The sequence below is a fragment of the Theropithecus gelada genome, chromosome 14 (genome assembly GCF_003255815.1).
Source record: "Theropithecus gelada isolate Dixy chromosome 14, Tgel_1.0, whole genome shotgun sequence".
Lineage (NCBI taxonomy): Eukaryota > Metazoa > Chordata > Mammalia > Primates > Cercopithecidae > Theropithecus > Theropithecus gelada.
The window spans coordinates 12,846,939-12,866,930 of NC_037682.1; the positions used below are offsets into that span (position 1 = coordinate 12,846,939).

The 19,992-nt window shown below is 45.4% G+C and overlaps 1 protein-coding gene across 5 annotated transcripts; it reads right to left on the reverse strand.

Moving 5' to 3' along the window:
* Positions 1–565: 565 nt before the first annotated feature.
* SDHAF2 (succinate dehydrogenase complex assembly factor 2) lies at positions 566–19,985 on the reverse strand. Of its 5 annotated transcripts, none has more exons than XM_025355262.1 (5): positions 19,845–19,985; positions 11,743–11,942; positions 10,864–11,087; positions 10,592–10,701; positions 567–1,382 (listed from the first exon to the last, which is right to left on the reverse strand). In XM_025355262.1, exons 2-5 carry the CDS (start codon positions 11,773–11,775, stop codon positions 1,252–1,254), a joined length of 498 nt encoding a protein of 165 aa, XP_025211047.1. In that variant the 5' UTR covers positions 11,776–11,942; positions 19,845–19,985; the 3' UTR covers positions 567–1,251. The 5 variants fall into 5 exon arrangements, with proteins under 5 accessions (XP_025211046.1, XP_025211047.1, XP_025211049.1 ...); XM_025355265.1 differs by lacking the exon at positions 11,743–11,942 and adding an exon at positions 10,364–10,411 and having other exon boundaries at positions 1,264–1,382; positions 19,845–19,949; XM_025355261.1 differs by lacking the exon at positions 11,743–11,942 and having other exon boundaries at positions 566–1,382; positions 19,845–19,977.
* Positions 19,986–19,992: the final 7 nt, after the last annotated feature.

The window sequence follows — 19,992 nt, forward strand, 5'->3', positions numbered from 1 at the left end:
CAGATACCACCACCAGTCTGGAGGAGTGCTGAGGCTTTACTGTGATTATGTAAAGGCTACATCTCTTCCCTTTCCTCCTGAGCCAGGGATACTGAAGGGCAGGCAGGAACCATGAGGTGGCTCTGTAGGAACCCTGCAGCTCAACAATGCTGGAGACATGTACGTGTGTCTTTCCCTTGTGCGGCTCCTATAATCACCCACCACCTGCTCATCAAATCTGGCCGACCTTCTGGTCAACACCTTTAGATGCACCTGGTCCAGTTTGGGTGACTGATTCTACTGCCTAGATTACAGCTCTGAGGGCAAAACCCCTCCAGGGAGGGCACCACTAGCAACACAGAAGTCACACAGAGCTTTTAAAAACACTTCTAACTAATTCATTCTAATATATTATTTCTTATGTATTATTATTTAGTCAACTAAAATAACTGTGAAGACTGTAGGAATGAGGGGGAAAGTTTTCTATAGTGCTACATGGAAATAAAACCTGTAATTGTGAATTTGTAAAACTCCATAAACATATGACTATGGGTTATATGAAAACAGACAAAATTAAAATTAATTGTGAGGGCTGGGAAATTGTAAATTTCCTTTTTTCAGTATTCTTTAATAATTCTCTTTCAACTTACAAAGTGTATGTTTTAAAGAAAGCCCAATGATGAAGATGTTGACTCTTAAGCAGCGTGCCTACGCCATTCTTGCCTGTGGCCCTCATTCTGCCTGCTGTGCCTTTGAAGGATTTGGCTCAGGAGGCTGGGATCAGCTTCCCTTCGCAGAAGGAGCCATACCAGGTTGGAAGTGGGGAGTTCCACTTCAACAAAGCCCTGGGCCACTGAGGGCAGGGAGCTGCAGGGAGGGCGGGCGGCTTTCCTTATCGCACGCACAGCTGGCTGCCTCTTTTCTTTGAGTACACTTGGGCTGAGGCAATGAGCAAGCACAATTGCTTCGCCTGCAGCGCCCTCTCGTGGCAGACTTCCTCTAGAGATAGCAGCCAGGCAAGGCCTGCATGCCAGCATTGCTGACAAATCACTTTTGAGGCTCACAGTTGAACAAAAAAGTATGAGAATGAGTCACATTGCACATTTACATGTATGTCCTGGGAAAGGGTTGTGTCCATCACTTGAGGCAGGACCAATGGTCTGGGGTGGGGCAGCTGGGCATCTAAAGAGAAGCTGGAAGCCAAGGCTAACGTCCATCGTAAGTAGTTACCATCCGCAGACTGAACCCCTATGCCAGGCTGTGCAGCACAGCTCAACGTGGCTTTTCAAAGAGGTATTCGAGATCTGGGGCACGCAGTCTCTGCTCTTTGTTTTTGTTTTTAGCAAAGTCTCTCAGCAGGGCCATGACTTCATTTTCAAATATTTCTGGGGCTGGTTTAGCTTCTGCAAGAGAAGAGTGGGCAGAAAAAATTATGCCATAATCAGTCAATGCTCAGGTATGAGAATCTTAAAACTTGAAACATTGGCCAAGAACCACAGATGGATATATAGACTGTCTCCATCCTTCTTCTAAATATACACGATGTTAGCCTATACCAGGGGGTGGCAAACTGTGGGAGCCTATATTTGCAAGTCGTTTTATTGGAACAGCTGCTCCCAATGGTTTACATATTATCCATGCTGCTTTTGTGTTACGACAGCAGAATCGGGTACTTGCAACAGAGACCATATGACTACAAGTGAAATATTTACTATCTGATCCTTTATGAACAAGTTTGCTGACCCCTGGCCCGCACAATCTTAGCTGTACTACTTTGCTTTGCATTTGTCAATTCCATTGTTCCCCAGACATTGTGTTTTCCCTTGCAATGTATACCTTTCTTGAAACAAAACCTCTTTCTCCTTTGTCAATCAGTTAGAGGTCCTCAGTTTTAAGAGACAGAAACTAACAACTCTAGTAAACATAAGCAAAAAGGAATTTATTGGAAGGATATTAGAGGCACACAGAACTGTCATGGGCCTAAAGAACCAGATTTCAGTGAACGGGCAATGAAGATACTGAATCAGAAGAATGAGAAGGTCAGCCTCGGTCTACGGCAGCAGGTCTGGCAGTGCACTGCTCCCTCTGACCTTTCTCTACACCCTCGGGACACTTATTTAAGATGCCAATTACAAGCAAAGCCTCCCACTGCCAAAGCCGAGGAAATGTGCTCCAGAATTACCCTTCCACCAACTCTAGGTATGATGCCAGAAGAGAGAATTCCTCAAAACCAAGTCAGATTCTCCCTTACTCGGCACAGGGCCTGGCATCTAGTGAGGGCTCTGTTTTCATGTGACAATCAAAATAAGATCAAAGAGGTTTTGGCTTCCTCTAAGAATGCAGAAAGTTGGAAAGAATATCACACTCACTGTAACAACAAAAAAAGCCACATAAACTACAAATATCATGACTCTTCTCAAAGATATCAGAGAGCTGAGGTCACAGGGTAACCCAACAGATGAAACCTAAGGAAAAAGAGGCCCTTCAAAGGAGAAACGAGAGCTGTGTACTTGCTCACCTGTGGCAAGCACAGGAATAAGAGACACTGGACATCATACAAATGGGTAAAAGAAATTCAGCTAAAAAAATTTTTTTTTTTTGGCCGGGCGCGGTGGCTCAAGCCTGTAATCCCAGCACTTTGGGAGGCCGAGATGGGCGGATCACGAGGTCAGGAGATCGAGACCATCCTGGCTAACACGGTGAAACCCCGTCTCTACTAAAAAATACAAAAAAAAAAAAACTAGCTGGGCGAGGTGGCGGGCGCCTGTAGTCCCAGCTACTCGGGAGGCTGAGGCAGAATGGCGTAAACCCGGGAGGCGGAGCTTGCAGTGAGCTGAGATCCAGCCACTGCACTCCAGCCTGGGCGACAGAGCGAGACTCTGTCTCAAAAAACAAAACAAAACAAAACAAAACAAAATTTTTTTAAAAAATTAATACAGACAGGGCCAGCCTTATGTTGCCCAGGGTAGACTGCAGTAGCTAGTCAGAGGTGCAGTTCCACTATTGATCAGCACAGGAATTCTGATCTGTTCCACTTCTAGCGTGGGCTGGTTCACCCCTCCTTAGGGAATCGGGTGGTCACCTGTTTCTGAGACGTCAACATATTGATGCCAAGCTTATTACAGCAGACACCTGACCGGTATAGTGCACTGCAGCCCAGAACTCCTGGGCTCCAGCAATCCTGCTGCCTCAGCCTCCAGAGCAGCCGGGACTGCAGGCCTGTGCCACTAAAATTTGCAATGAATTGTTAAAAGCCAAGTGTGGAGGCTGGGCGTGGTGGCTCACGCCTGTAATCCCAGCACTTTGGGAGGCCAAGGCGGGTGGATCACAGGTCAGGAGATCGAGACCATCCTGGCTAACACGGTGAAACTCCGTCTCTACTAAAAATACAAAAAATTAGCCGGGTGTAGTGGCGGGCGCCTGTAGTCCCAGCTACTCGGGAGGCTGAGGCAGGAGAATGGCGTGAACCTGGGAGGTGGAGCTTGCAGTGAGCTGAGATCGCACCACTGCACTCCAGTCTGGGAGACACAGCGAGACTCCGTCTCAAAAAAAAAGCCAAGTGTGGGCTAGCATGAGTGTATAAAACCACAGATACAGGTTGGGCACAGTGGCTCACACCTGTAATCCCAGCACTTTGGGAGGCTGAGGCGGGTGGATCACCTGATGTCAGGAGTTCGAGACCAGCCTGGCCAACATGGTGAAACCCGTCTCAACTGAAAATACAAAAATTAGCCAGGTGTGGTGGCGGGCGCCTGTAATCCCAGCTACTCGGGAGGCTAAGGCAGGAGAATTGCTTGAACCCAGGAGGCAGAGGTTGCAGTGAGCCAAGATTGTGCCACTGCACTCTAGCCTGGGCTACAAGAGTGAAACTCTGTCTCAAAAAAATAAATAAATAAAAATAAAAATAAAACCCCAGACAAATGGAATATGCACCCACTCACAGGTTCTTCTCACAAAGGTGTGCTCTTGACAAAGACTGGGTAGAAAGCAGGAGGCTAGAAAGAACCTCCCTCATTGATAAAGACCAGGAGGAGGGGAAAAGCCAATGCGGCCAAAAAAATGCACATCCCAGTGCTTTGGGAACCCAAGGCAGAACTGCTTGAGGCCAGGAGTTTGAGACCAGCTTGAGCAACACAGTGAGACCCCATTTCTACAAAAACAAACAAAAATAGCTGGGTGTGGTGGCATGCACCTCTAGTCCTACCTACTTGGGAAGCTGAAGCAGGAGGATTATGTGAGCCGAGCTCGAAGCTGCAGTGAGCTAAGATTGCACCACTGTACTCTAGCTTTGGTAACAGAACGAGACCCCGTCTCAGGAAAAAAAAAAAAAAAAAAGCATAAAGCCCAGCCTGGACTCTTTTCCTCTACCCCTATGGGAGAGGCCCTATCACTGAGAAATCCCAGCTCCAAGACCCAGGACCACATGGGCTACTTGGGACTAAGGCTAGACCAGGACAACAGAGAGTGCCATCCCAACCTCTCCTCTCCTGAACCAAGCATCAGGTGGAAAGCAACAGGAAGGCTGCTGCACTGGGGGATGACAAGAACACGGACAGAGATTCCCTCTGAGACACAGAAATGCAAGGAAGGCTGAGAGCTGAAGGTAGAATAGGGTTTCTCTTAAGAAACCCTTGGCCGGGCGCGGTGGCTCAAGCCTGTAATCCCAGCACTTTGGGAGGCCGAGGTGGGCGGATCACAAGGTCAGGAGATCGAGACCATCCTGGCTAACATGGTGAAACCCCGTCTCTACTAAAAATACAAAAAATTAGCCAGGGGTGGTGGTAGGCACCTGTAGACCCAGCTACTCGGGAGACTGAGGCAGGAGAATGGCGTGAACCCGGGAGGTGGAGCTTGCAGTGAGCCGAGATCGCGCCACTGCACTCCAGCCTGAGTGACAGAGCGAGACTCCGTCTCAAAAAAAAGAAAAAAAAAAAGAAGAAACCCTTTGGAGGCCGTGCACGGTGGCTCACGCCTATAACCCCAGCACTTTGGGAGGCCCAGGAGGGCGAATCATGAGGTCAGGAGATCGACACCATCCTGGCTAACACGGTGAAACCCCATCTCTACAAAAAATTAGCCAGGCGTGGTGGCACGCACCTGTAATCCCAGCTACTCAGGAGGCTGAGGCAGGAGAATCGCTTCAACCCGGGAGGTGGAGGTTGCAGGGAGCCGAGATGGCTGGGCGACAGAGCCAGCTTCCACCCTAAGCACATGTTAACTAACACTAGACACTGGTAATGCAATGAAGGTAACCAAAGCAAAAACAAAACCCAAGCTGAGCTTACCTCCCAACTCACTGACTTGATCCCCATACTAACAGTAAAGCAGAAGCACCCCGATTGTAAGCATAAATACATACCTCAGTCTTTACTGTCTTACCCCAATGTCTAATAATCAACACAAAATTACTACAGACACATACACGAAAGAAGGAAAAACAACACACTGTCAAGGGACAAAGAAATCAACAGAAGCAGACTGAGGGATGACCCAGACGTTAGAACTATCAGACAGGGAATTTAAAATGACTATGACTAATATTAAAGGCGCCCGTGGAAAAAGCAGACAAAATGTATGAACAGATGAGAAATTCTAGCAGAGTTAGAAACTCCAAAAGTCAAACGGAAATGCTAAAAATAAATACAGTAGCAGATATGCAGAATGATTTCAACAGGCTCATCATGAGATTTGGCATCATCAAGGAAAGAATTAGTGGAAGATAAGTCAAGAGATACTATCTAATACAAATTACCCAAACTGATATACAAAGAGAAAAAAGAGTGAAAAAACACAAAACAGAGAACCCAAAAGCTGTTGGACAGACTGAGCACAGTGGCTCACGCCTATAACCCCGACACTTTAAGGGGCTGAGGTGGATGGATCACTTGAGGCCAGAAGTACAAGACCAGCCTGGCCAACACGGTGAAACCTGTCTCTACTAAAAATACAAAAAAATTAGCTAGGCATGGTGGCACGTGCCTGTGGTCCCAGTTGCTCAGGAGGCTGAGGCATGAGAATCACTTGGACCCAGGAGGCAGAGGTTGCAGTGAGCCAAGATCACGCCACTGCACTCCAACCTGGGTGACACAGCAAGACTGTCTCAAAAAACCAAAAAACCAAAACAAACAACCCCCACAAAAGCTGTTGGACAATATTAAACCATTTAACTAAGTATAACTAGAATCCTAGAGGGAAAAGAGGGAGAAAACAAAGCAGAAGAAATATCTGAAGGGATAATAGCTGAGAATTTTTCAACAATAATAAAAGATGAAAATGCAGATCCAAAATGCCCAGAGAACCCAAAAGCACGATAAATATCAAATAAATACCTACATATATAATATTGAAATAGCTAGAAACCAAAGACAAACTATTGAAAAGATTCAGAAAAAGAAGATACACACAAAGGAACAAAGATACAGCAGACCTCGTCACAAACTATGGAAATGAGAAAACAGCACATGGTAACACAAGAGGGAATGTGAAGCTGGCGACACACCGAAGGTAACCAGAGCAAAACCAAAGCCCAAACCCAGTGGAACTCTTGACTACCTGATCTTGTACACTAAGAGCTGGAGGTAGAAGTATATCTATTTAACAGAAGAAAAAACATTGTGACCCTCGAATTCTATATCCAGTGAAAGTATCTTCCAAAATGGAAAATCTGGCCAGGCATGGTGGCTCACACCTGTAATCCCAGCACTTTGGGAGGCCAAGGCAGGTGGATCACTTGAGCTCAGGAGTTTGAGACCAGTCTGGGCAACATGGCAAACCCTCATCTCCACAAAAAATACAGTAACAACAACAAAAATTAGCTGGGCATGGTGGTGCAGGCCCATAGTTCCAGCTATTATGGAGGCTGAGGTAGGAGGATCGCTTGAGCCCAGGAGGTGGAGCCTGCACTGAGCCATGACTGCACCACTGCACTCCAGTCTGGGTGACAGAGTGAGATCCTGTCTTAGAAAAAAAAAAAAGGGAGGAGGCGGGGGTGGGGGGCAAATTTGAAGAGACACGTCACCAAATATACATAAAGGGCTGATAAGCCCATGAAAAGATCCTCAATATTATTAGTCATTCCAGACATGCCAATTAAAGCTATAGTGATATACCAAGATATACTTCTTGGAACGGCTAAAAACAAAAATAAAATCCTGATAATACAAAGTGTGGGTAAAGATGTGGAACACCAACCCCTCCCTTCAGGTCCAACACCCTGGCAATCACTGATTTGTCCCTGTAAATTTTGCCTTTTTCAGATTATCATGTAAACAGAATCACATTCTTTGAGCCCGATTATGTACTGAGTATGTACTCTTTGAGTCTGACCTCTTTTTTTTTTTTTGAGATGGAGTCTCACTCTGTTGCCCAGGCTGGAGTACAGTGGCATGATCTCAGCTCACTGCAACCTCCGACTCCCCGGTTTGAGAGATCCTCTTGTCCCAGCCTCCCAAGTAGCTGGGATTACAGGCACCCGCCACCACACCCAGTATTTTTAGTAGAGACAGGGTTTCACCATGTTGGCCAGGATGGTCTCGATCTCCTGACTTCATGATCCGCCCACCTCAGCCTACCAAAGTGCTGAGATTACAGGCGTGAGCCACTGCGCTCGGCTGAGTCTGACCTCTTTTGCTTAGCACAGAAGTTGGCAAACTATGCCCTGTGAGCTAAGAATGAGTTTTAGAGATTGGATCTCACTCTTGCCCAGGCTGAAATGCAGTGGCGTGATCATAGGTCACTGCAGTCTCTGAACTCCTGGGCTCAAGTGATCCTCCCAAGTAGCTGGGAATACAGCGTGCACCACCAAGCCCAGCTAATTTATTTTTATTTTTGGAGACAGGGGGTCTATGTTGCCCAGGCTGGTCCCAAACTCCTGGCCTCAAGAGATCCTTTGCCTCAGCCTCCCAAAGCACTGGAATTACAGGTGTGAGCCACTACATCCAGCCAAGAATGATTTTTCAATGGTTGGGGGAAAAAAATCAGAAGTATATTTCATAACTGGTGAAAACAGTATGAAATTCAAATTTCAGTGTCCACAATAAGGCTTTATTGAAACACAATCATATTCTTTTGTTTATCCGTTGTCTGTGGCTGCTTTCATGCTACAAAGGTCGAGGTTTGAATAGTTATGAGAGGCTGTATGGTCTGCAAAGCCTAAAATATTCACTCTCTATATTTACTATCTATATTTACCTATTACAGAAAAAGCTTACTATCTATATTTACCTATTACAGAAAAAACATATTAAAAGTTTTATTTATTTATTTTTGAGACAGAGTCTCATTCTGTTGCCCAGGCTGGAGTGCAGTGGCCTGACCTTGGCTCACTGCAACCTCTGCCTCCCAGGTTCAAGCGATTCTCCTGCCTCAGCCTCCTGAGTAGCTGGGACTACAGGCACCCGCCACCACACTCAGCTAATATTTTGTAGTTTTAGTAGAGACGGGGCTTCACCGTGTTAGCCAGGATGGTCAGGATCTCCTGACCTCAGGTGATCCACCCGCCTTGACCTCCCAAAGTGCTGTGATTACAGGCGTGAGTCACTGCACCCAGCCTTATTTATTTTTTTGAGAGAGTCTCGCTCTGTCACCCAGGCAGGAGTGCAGTGGCATGATCTCGGCTCACTGCAACCTCTACCTCCTAGATTCAAGCGATTCTCTTGCTTCAGCGTCCAGAGGAGTTGGGTGCACCACCACACACAGCTAACTTCTGCATTTTTAGTAGAGACGGGGTATTGTCATGCTGGCCAGGCTGTTCTCAAACTCCTGGGAGGCAGGAGTTTTGTATCATTTCTGATACAAATATTGAGACACAAAAACAGCAGTTGCAGAGTGTGGCAGAAATGAATGACACATCCCCTAATATCCAATTTTCATCGATAACAGGATCTCCAACATAGCGGGGCAGATGGAATAGAGTATATTATTTTTCCTTATGGTCAGATGTAGCCAAGTAACTAAGCTGTGGCCAATGGCAAATAAGTGGGAGTATGCTGGATAATTTCCTGAGCGGGATCTACCAAGGAGGGGTATGCACTTCCACACACTTTTTCTGGGCTGAAATGTGAACAGGACAGCTCCAGCAGCTGTCCTGCATCAAGAAGTAGACAATACATGCTAGGATGAAAGAGCAGCAAGTTGGGGTGACCTGGACCCATGACTTTTTGACGCCCCTCTGTGAGCTCTGGAGTGTGCCTTCCTCTGGACTTCCGTCATGAGAAAGACCGTTCTACCTGGTTTAAGCCATTATTGTTTTGGATTTTTTTTTACTCATAGCCAAAGTTAATCCTAACTATACACAGTTAGAATTCATTCCTCATAAAGGCTGTGTCTGAATGAAACTTTTTTTTTTTTGAGACATAGTCTCACTCTGTTGCCCAGGATGGAGTGCAGTGGTGCAATCTCAGTTCACTGCAATCTCTGTCTCCCAGGCTCAAACGATTCTCTTGCCTCAGCCTCCCAAATAGCTGAGATTGCAGGTGCCCGCCACCTTCCTCGGCTAATTTTTGTTATTTTTTGTAGAGATGAGGTTTCCCTGTGTTGGCTAGGCTGGTCTCAAGCTCCTAACCTCAAGTGATCCATCCGCCTCAGCCTCCCAAAGTGCTCAGATTAGAGGCATGAGCCACTGCGCCCGGCCAGAATGAAACTATTGAGGAGCTCTGGCTATGCAGACTTAGTTGTCTGATTCCATTCCATTTCCAGCATGGTTCTTCTTCAACCTTTGACACTGTGAGCGTCACATACCCTTCCACTAAACTCCTTTTTGCTTAAGTGAGACAGACAAGTTTCTACTCTGTCTTGCAAATAAAGAACCTTAACTGTTAAAACAAATTTTGGCCGGGCGCGGTGGCTCAAGCCTGTAATCCCAGCACTTTGGGAGGCCGAGACGGGTGGATCACCAGGTCAGGAGTTTGAGACCAGCCTGGCTAACACGGTGAAACCCCGTCTCTACTAAAAAATACAAAAAACTAGCCGGGCGAGGTGGCGGGCGCCTGTAGTCCCAGCTACTTGGGAGGCTGAGGCAGGAGAATGGCGTGAACCCGGGAGGCGGAGCTTGCAGTGAGCTCAGATCCGGCCACTGCACTCCAGCCTGGGTGACAGAGCGAGACTCCGTCTCAAAAAAAAAAAAAAAAAAACAACAACAACAAAAAAAAACAAATTTTATACACTTAACAAAAATTTGAACAGTGTTTGGGTTGAGTGTCTACTTCATGAATAAAAGAAAAAAATTATAGGCCAGGCATGGTGGCTCATGCCTGTAATCCCAGCACTTTGGGAGGCCGAGGCAGGTGGATCACCTGAGGTCAGGAGTTCAAGACCAGCCTGACCAACACAGAGAAATCCCGTCTCTACTAAAAATACAAAATTACCCAGGCATGGTGGCACATGCCTGTAATCGCAGGTACTCAGGAGGCCGAGGCAGGAGAATCGCTTGAACCTGGAAGGTAGAGGTTGCGGTGAGCCGAGATTATGCCATTGCACTCCAGCCTGGGCAACAAGAGAGAAACTCAGTCTCAAAAAAAAAAAAAGAAAGAAAGAAAGAAAAAAATTATCTAGGATACAATTCTAGACTCAAATCAGCCTATTTTCACATTATGCTGCTTATCGTGCCCAGTACCTGTGGCCCAGTAGTAAATATCCCAGTCATTACTAGGCTCATTAATCAGGCGGTCATAGAGATTCAGCTGCTTCTCTGTCATGTGCTGCAGGTGTTCTTTAGCAAAAAGGCTAAAAACAAGAAAGAGAAAAAGAAAAAGAGGTTGAGAAGGCTATGTCTAATAAAAGAGAAGTGACACCAAGAATCCTACTCCCGGGAGTCTCTCTGAACCTACTCTGGCTCAGGAGGCTGCCTGATTTAAAAAAAAAAAAAAAAGGCTCCTAGTCCCATACCTAAGAAGAATGCAGTTTTCCAACATTCCCCTCTTTCTGCTCTCATAGAGCAGGCGGGCTCTTTTGGTTTCTATGGATTCATCAGTTCTCTCCTGCCATGGAGGCAAAGGGATTTCAATCATGTCCTTTTGGGAATCTGTTGGGCTGTCACCTCTGTAGAAGCGTCTGAATGATGTCACGCTGAGCAAAGGAGACAACAGGCTGTGCCTTGACAGAGCAAGCATCTGAAAAGAACAAACCACAAACATCTTTACAGTAATGACAACTATCATCACTATCATTTACTCAATGCTTACTAGGTGCTGAATGCATTCAATCACATTCAGTCATGAGGAAATTATGCTGCTGGCCAGGCATAGCGGCGCATACCTATAATCCCAGCACTTTGGGATGTTGACGCGAGCATGATTACTTGAGTTCAGGAGTTCGAGACCAGCCTGGGCAACATAGTGAGACCCTGTCTCTACAAAAAATACAAAAATTAGTCAAAGTGGGGTAGTCCCACCATGATGCCTGTAGTCCCAGCTACTCAGGAGGCTGAAGTGGGAAGACCATCTGAGCCTGGGAAGGTCAAAGCTGCAGTGAGCTGTGATCGTACCACCGCATGCCAGCCTGGGCAACAGACCCTAGCCCCCCGAAAAAAGAAATTATGCTGATATTGTCCCCACTTTACAGCCAAGGAAAGAGAGGCTCAGGAAGGTTCAAAAACTCACCCCAAATCATCCAAATAGTAACTGCAATTAGAATTAAAACGCAGTCCCAACTGCAAATGTGTCCTTAACCAGTTCCTTTCCAGAAACTATGCTGGCAGAAACAATTTTTCCTTCCTTTGCACTCCCTTAAAATTCTTACTGTATGGTTTATACTCTACTCACTCACCTGTGTCAAATCCTGAGCACACAGAGACAGCATGATCCCTAATCCCCCAAAGGCTCCCAATCCAGAGAAGTGGATAAACTATCAAGATATGATGTCAAGGTGGTGACCTCAGCAAGAGGTGAAGATGGTGGAGTAGGAAACCCCAGATCTTCCTCCCCTGATGGAGACACTGAGCCAACAGCAACAAACAAACCAATTCCCTATGAGAAATCCAGAAACCAGTGAGAGGCTCCTGCTCCCCAGGTGAGCACAAAACCAGTTGCATCAAAGCCAGCAGAACAATTTGTAGCACTCATATGCCAGTCTCTCCCCTCCCTGCCCAAGCATGATCATGAGATAACCCCCAGCTCCTAGCTTCTACCTGAGATGGAAAGAGAAGACTGAAAAGTATGTATAATGTTCGGACCTTTGGGGGGGATCAGGTTTCTGTTTTGTTTGAATCTAAGTACTGACAGAAAAGGGCAGCAGGTTGAGGGAGAACAAAGAACCATGGAGAACAAAGGTGACAGTTTAGACTGGCAAGCACTCACTCCCTCATCACTCATCCTTGGCTCAGTGCAGAACAAGCAGGAGAAAACTCCCACCTCCCAGCTTCTCCCTAGGGAGGGAAAGAGGTGCAGTGTGCATCCAACATTCTAGCTTTTCAGGGGCTCCCTGGGGAACTGGTTTCTGTCTCTAAGCACTTGAAAGGATCTAGCACACTCTAAATGCCTAGTGGCTTGCTGCTGATCCAGAGCTTCCCTGAAACCGCAGAGAAAGGCCAATACAGCCCAGTGGCCTCTCCCAGGGTTAGGGGGAGTGGAGTGTGCATCTAACATTCTGACTTTTTTTTTTTTTTTTTTTTGAGATTCAGTTTCGCTCTTGTTGCCCAGGCTGGAGTGCAACGGCGTGATCTCAGCTCACCGCAACCTCCGCCTCCCAGGATCAAGCGATTCTCCTGCCTCAGCCTCCCAAGTAGCTGGGATTTCAGGCATGCCCCACCACGCCCGGCTAATTTTGTATTTTTAGTAGAGACAGGGTTTCTCCATGTTGGTCAGGATGGTCTCGAACTCCTGACCTCAGGTGATCCACTCACCTTGGCCTCCCAAAGTGCTGGGATTACAGGCGCGAGCCACCACACCCTTGTAACATTCTGTCTTTTGGAGAAGCTACCAGAGGGACTGGTTTTTGTCTTGCCCAGCTTGGGGCACTGATGGGACATGGCATACTCTAAAAGTCTGGAGGCCACCGAAGAAGACAGCTGGGAGACTTTGCAGCAGCTCCAGAGAAACTGCAGTATCACAGGCAGACACTAGAGGGAGCAAGAAATTACGAGCTCCTGCAAAAGGAAACCGGCAAGTCCCTCTCATTGGGAATCTACATCCACAAGTCCAGAAAAGACACATCCTCAGGAAAGGATTGAGAGGCCCTCAGAATCTCTATCCATGCTGACTGGTATGAATAAAGAGGGAAACATGGTCCAATTAAAGGAATGAAATAAATCTCCAGAAACGAACCTTAAAGAAACAGAAGTATATGAATCACCTGATAAAGAATTCAAACTAGTCATAATAAAGATGTTCAATGAGCTTTGGAAAGTGATGCTTGAACAAAATGAGAATACCAATAAAAAGACAGAAAACATTAAAAAATAACCAAATGAAAATTTTGGAGCTGAAGAATACAGTAACTGAATTGAAAAATTCACTAGAGGCCAGGCATGGTGGCTCACGTCTATAATTGTAGCACTTTGGGAGGCTGAGGCTGGAGGATCACTTGAGCTCAGGGGTTCGAGAACCAGCCTGGGCAACACAGTGAGACCCCGTCTCTAAAAAATAAAAATATATAAAAATCTGAAAATTAGGCCGGGCGCGGTGGCTGATGCCTGTAATCTCAGCACTTTGAAAGGCCGAGGCGGATGGATCACGAGGTCAGGAGGTGGAGACCATCCCGGCTAATGTGGTGAAACCCCATCTCTAATAAAAAATACAAAAAATTAGCTGGGCGTGGTGGCGGGCACCTGTAGTCCCAGCTGATAGGGAGGCTGAGGCAGGAGAATGGCGTGAACCTGGGAGGCAGAGCTTGCAGTGAGCCGAGATCGCGCCACTGCACTCCAGCCTGGGCGACAGAGCGAGACTGTATCTCAAAAAAATAAAATAAAATAAAATAAAATAAACACAAAAATTTACTAGAGAAGATCAATAGTAGACCTGATCAAGCAGCGGGGTCAGCAAACTCAAGGACCAGTCATTTGAAATAAGGGTTTTTCCTAAAAAAAAAAAAAAAAAAGAATGAAAAAGAGTGAAGAAAGCCTTAGGGACTCCATCAAGGAGATCAATATACACATTATGAGAGTCCTATAGGAGAAAGACAGGGGCGGAAAGCTTATTAGAAGACATAATTGGCTGGGCTCAGTGGCTAATGCTTGTAATCCCAGCACTTTGGGAGGCTGAGGTGAACGCATCGCCTGAGATCAGGAGTTCTAGACCAGCCTGGCCAACATGGCGAAACCCCGTCTCTACTAAAAATACAAAAAGTAGCCAAGCATGGTGGCGCATGCCTGTAACCCCAGTTACTGGGGAGTCTGAGGCAGGAGGATTGCTTGAACCCAGGAGACAGAGGTTGCAGTGAGCTGAGACTGTGCCTTCGCACTCCAGCCTCGGTGACAGAGTGAGACTCCATCTCAAAAAAAAGACATAATGGCTGAAAACCCCCAAAGTTGGGGAAAGTAGTGGACATCCAGATTCAAGTCCAACAGATCTCAATTAGCACGAACCCAAAGAAGTCCACACTGAGACATATTTTAATCAAACTGTCAAAAGTCAGAAAAAGCTGGGTGCGGTGGCCTGTGCCTGTAGTCCCAGCTACCTGGGAGGCCGACGTGGGAGGACTGCTTGAACCCAAGAGTTAAATTACAACCTGAGCAACAAAGCAAGACCCTATCTCTTTAAAGTCAGAAAAGAGACACCAGGGATGTGCACGCACACAGAAATGTGAGGACACAGTGAAAAGGTGGCCATCTGCAAGCCAAAGAGTGAGGCCTCAAAAGAAATCAAACCTGCCAACACCTTGCTCTTGACTTCTAGCCTCCAGGCTAGAAATTTCTATGAGAAAATTAATTTCTGTTTTTCAAACCACACAGGTTATAGCAGCCCCAGTAAACTAACACAGCATGCAATGAAAATTCAGATTACCAAGCCCCACCATAAACATTCTGGATCAGAATCTCTAGGACTGGGCCTTGGTGAATGAATTTTGAACAGCCCTCTAAGAGATTCTGATGCAGACTGAAGGCAGGGTTCCTACTTTCTGTACTAAAATAACATGGTTGAGTAATTTCTACAGAAATAAACGCGGATGGGGAGGACTATCATCATCACTACAAGGTAATTATTCTAATAATTGGGATGTCTTATTATTTTAGCCAAATTTCACCCTTTTTTTCCTGTTAGTATCAAGGCAGCATTCCATACAAGAAACAATAATGGTTGTCACATAGTTCCAGGGAATTGTGTGACACTGTTACGAGTTGCGTTAAATAAATTATCACCGGAAATTTCTATTGGAATATATTTGTCTTTGCAGGCAGGAATAGCTCTCTAATTATAAAAAATAGCTGGGCGCAGTGGCTCACGCCTGTAATCCCAGCACTTTGGGAGACTGAGGCGGGCAGATCACCTGAGGTCAGGAGTTCAAGACCAGCCTGGCCAACACAGTGAAACCCAATCTCTACTAAAACACAAACATTAGCCAGGCATGGTGTCCTGTAGTCCCAGCTACTCAGGACGCTGAGGCAGAAGAATCACTTGAACCTGGGAGGCACAGGTTGCAATGAGCTGAGATCGGGCCACTGTACTCCAGTTTGGGCAACAGAACGAGACTCCATTTCAAACAACAACAACAAAAAAAAAATGCAGCCTAGATAGAGCAACAATAACAACAACAAAATCCCCAAAACTCTAAGAATAAAGGTTTCTAAGACATTAAAAAAAATTTATGAAAAATAATTGTATGCTTCTCTGGCTCATGTTTTATATCCTGTCAGTTAAAGACAGTTATCTTTCCAAAAAAAAAACTGTCAAAAGTCAAAGACAAATTTTGGAAGCAGCAAGAGAAAAAGCAACTTACCACATATGAGAAGGCCTCCAAAAGACTATCAGATTTCTCAACAGAAACCTTGCTGGCTAGGAGTGGGATAATATAATTCAAGATGTTGAAAGAAAAGAATTGCCAACCCAATATACTTATATCTGGCAAAGCTGTCCTTTAAAAACGTTGGAGAAATAAAGACTTCACCAGATAAAAACTAGGGAGTTCATCACCACTAGACCTGCCTTACAAGAAATGCTAAAAGAAGTCCTCCAAGTAAAAAAGGAAAGACACTAGACAACAAAAGAAAATCACGGCCTATAATCCCAGCACTTTGGCAGGTCAAGGCAGGCGGATCATGAGGTCAGGCGTTAGAGACCAGCTTGGCCAACATGGCGAAACTCTGTCTCTACTAAAAATATGAAAATTAGCCGGGTGTGGTGGCACACGACTGTAATCCCAGCTACTCAGGAGGCTGAGGCAGGAGAACTGCTTGAACCCGGGAGACAGAGGTTGCAGTGGGCTGAGATCACGCCACTGCACTCCAGCCTGGATGACAAGGCGAGACTTTGTCTCAAAAAAAAAAAAAGAAAGAAAGAAAACATAAAGCTCACTGGTAATGGTAAATATATAGACAAATACAGGGCTGGATGTGGTGGCTCACACCTACACTCCCAGCACTTTGGGAGGCCTAGGCAGGAGGATCACGAATTCAAGAGACAGAGACCATCCTGGCCAACATGGTGAAATCCCATCTCTACTAAAAATACAAAAATTAGCTGGGCCTGGCGGCACGCACCTACACTCCCAGCTACCCAGGAGGCTGAGGCAGGAGAATCGCTTGAACCCAGGAGGTAGAGGTTGCAGTGAGCCAACATCGTGCCACTGCACTCCAGCCTGGCAACAGAGCAAGACTCCATCTCAAAAAATATATATATATATATCTGTGTGTGTATATAATATATAGACAAGTACAGAATACTATAATACTGTAACTATGGTATGTAAATCACTTTTAATTTTGGTATAGAAATTAAAGACAAAAGTATAAAAATAACTATAAAAATTTGTTAATGGAGACAATATAAAAAGATATAATTTGTGACACCAGTAACATAAAAGGGGTCATAAAAGAGCAGAGTTTTTGTATGCAATGGAAATTAAGTTATCAATCAAAACAGATTGTTATGTTTTACATAAGCCACGTGGTAACCACAAAGAAATACCTGCATAAGACATACAAGGAAATGAGAAATTCATTTCTCAAACTATGTGACTACAAAAAGAAAAAAAAGTCAATGAAATATAAAGGATGACAAGAGTGGAAAAGAGGAGCAAAAAAGTTGTAAGACAGAGAACAGTTTACAAAATGGCAACAGCAAGCACGGTTGGCCCTCCATATCTGTGGGTTCCACACCTGCAAATTCAACCAACTGCACACTCAACCAACTGCACACTCAACCGTGGATCAAAAATATTCAAAAGAAATAACAAATAATACAACAATTAAAAAACAACTGAGATATAGTATAACAAGTATTTACATAGTCTTGACATTGTTTTCGGTATTATAAGTAATCTAGAAATAATTTAAAGCATATGAAAGGATGTGTGCGGTGGGGGAGACATACCTAATGTAAATGACGAGTTAATAGGTGCAGCACACCAACATGGCACATGTATACACATGTAACAAACCTGCACGTTGTGCACATGTACTCTAGAAGATAAAGTATAATTTAAAAAAAAAGGAAAGAAAAAAAAAGAAAGGATATGTGTAGATTATATGCAACTACTATGCCATTTTATATGAGACTGAGCATCTGCAGATTTTGATATCCACAGAGGGTCCTACAACAGTCATCCCATGGATACAAAGGGATAATTGTACTTCCCTATTTTATTTTATTTATTTTTTGAGACAAGGTCTCACTCTTAATGCCCGGGCTGGAGTGCAGTTGCAAAATCACACCTCAATGCAGCCTTGACTTCTCAGACTCACTCCCACCTCAGCCTCTCAAGTAGCTGGGACTACAGGTGTGCACTACCACACCTGTAAATTTTTTTAGTAGAGAAGGGGTTTTGCCATGTTGCCCAGGCTGGTCTCGAACTTCAGGACTCACATGATCCACTCACCTCGGCCGCTATTTACTTTAAGTATAAATGGATTAAACTCCAGGCCAGGCACGGAGGCTCACGCCTATAATCCCAGCACTTTGTGAGGCCAAGGTGGGCGGATCACGAGGTCCGGAGATCAAAACCATCCCGGCTAACACGGTGAAACCCAGTCTCTACTAAAAATACAAAAAATTAGCTGGGCATGGTGGCGGGCGCCTGTAGTCCCAGCTGCTCGGGAGGCTGAGGCAGGAGAATGGCATGAACCCGGGAGGCAGAGCTTGCAGTGAGCTGAGATCACGCCACTGCACTCCAACCTGTGCAACAGAGCGAGACTCTGTCTCAAAAATTTAATAATAATAATAAAATAAAATAAACTCCCCAATCAAAAGACATGAAATGGCTGAATGAATTTCTAAAAAAAGATTCAACTATATGCTGTACAAGAGACATTTTATTAAAACCTGGAAATCAATGGCAAAAGAAAAGCTGAAAAATTCACAAATACGTGGAAATTAACACACTCTTGAATAATCAATGAGTCAAAGAAGACATCAAAAGGAAAATGAGAAAATATCTTGAGACACGCCGGGAATGGTGGCTCACGCCAGTAATCCCAGAACTTTTTGGAAAGCTGAGGCGGGAGGATCACTTGAGGCTAGGAGTTTGAGACCAGCCTGAGCAACATAGTGAGACCCTGTCTCTCCAAAAAAAAAAAAAAAAAAAGAAACAAGAAGGAAAACAACAAAAAACAAACAAAAAGGAAACATCCTGAGACAAACTACAACCCAACATATACAAAATTGTGAGATGCCACAAAAGCAGTACTAAGAAGGAAGTTTATAGTGTAAACGCCTACATCAAAAAAGAATAAAGATCAAGTCCCGGCCGGGCGCGGTGGCTCAAGCCTGTAATCCCAGCACTTTGGGAGGCCGAGGCGGGTGGATCACGAGGTCAGGAGATCGAGACCATCCTGGCTAACATGGTGAAACCCTGTCTCTACTAAAAATACAAAAAACTAGCCGGGCGTGGTGGCGGGCGCCTGTAGTCCCAGCTACTCGGAGGCTGAGGCGGGAGAATGGCGTGAACCCGGGAGGTGGAGCTTGCAGTGAGCCGAGATCGCGCCACTGCACTCCAGCCTGGGCGACAGAGCGGGACTCCGTCTCAAAAAAAAAAAAAAAAAAAAAAAAAAAAAAAAAAAAAAAAAAGATCAAGTCCCTGGGTCTATAGGAAAAAAAAAAAAAAGAACAAAGATAAGGATGGGGGTAGGAGGGGAAGACAGAGGCAAAGTTCGTTACTTTGTAACAGCAGGATAGGAAAAAAGAATAAGTTCCAGTGCTCTATTACATATTAGAGTGACTACAGCTAGTAACACTGTACTGTGTATGTCAAGATGGCTAGAAAAAGATCTTGAAAAGTTATCACCACAAAGAAATGATAAAGATTTGCGGTGATGGACATGCTAACTACGCTGATTTGATTATACAATGTACACATGTATTAAAACATTACACTGTACCCCCATAAACACGTACAATTATTATATGTCCGTTATAAACAAAACAGAGCTCAAGATACTATGTGAAACCACGAAAGGTATTAAAGACTAAAGAATGGGGAGAAGGGGCGTCCAGAGGAAGTTGGGCTAACCCCGCCTGCGACGTAGGTGAGAGGTGAATTGAGTCTTGGACGATGACTTATCGTTTAAGCAGTTATTTCCAGACCGGCACACAGTAGGCTCACCAAAGAATGGAAGCGACCTTTATTTCCTGAGCTGCAGAATCGGCCTCTCCCTGGGCCTGCCCTTGCCCTAGGCTATCGGGCAGACGAACGCTCCCCAAGATAGAGACCACAGAAGAAGACAAAGCGTAATCCGCGCTGCCGCCCGCCCCGGACGCTAGAACGTTCTCTCTCCTCACCCGCGATGAAATCGAGAACACTGTGGACACCGCCATTTTCCCCACCTGCACCGGAAACCGGCTGCCCAGGCACTTCCGGGAACTCCTAGCCTCACGGCCAGCCGACTACGGCAGCCACGGAGGACCTGAGGCGGAAGGTGCGTCCTTG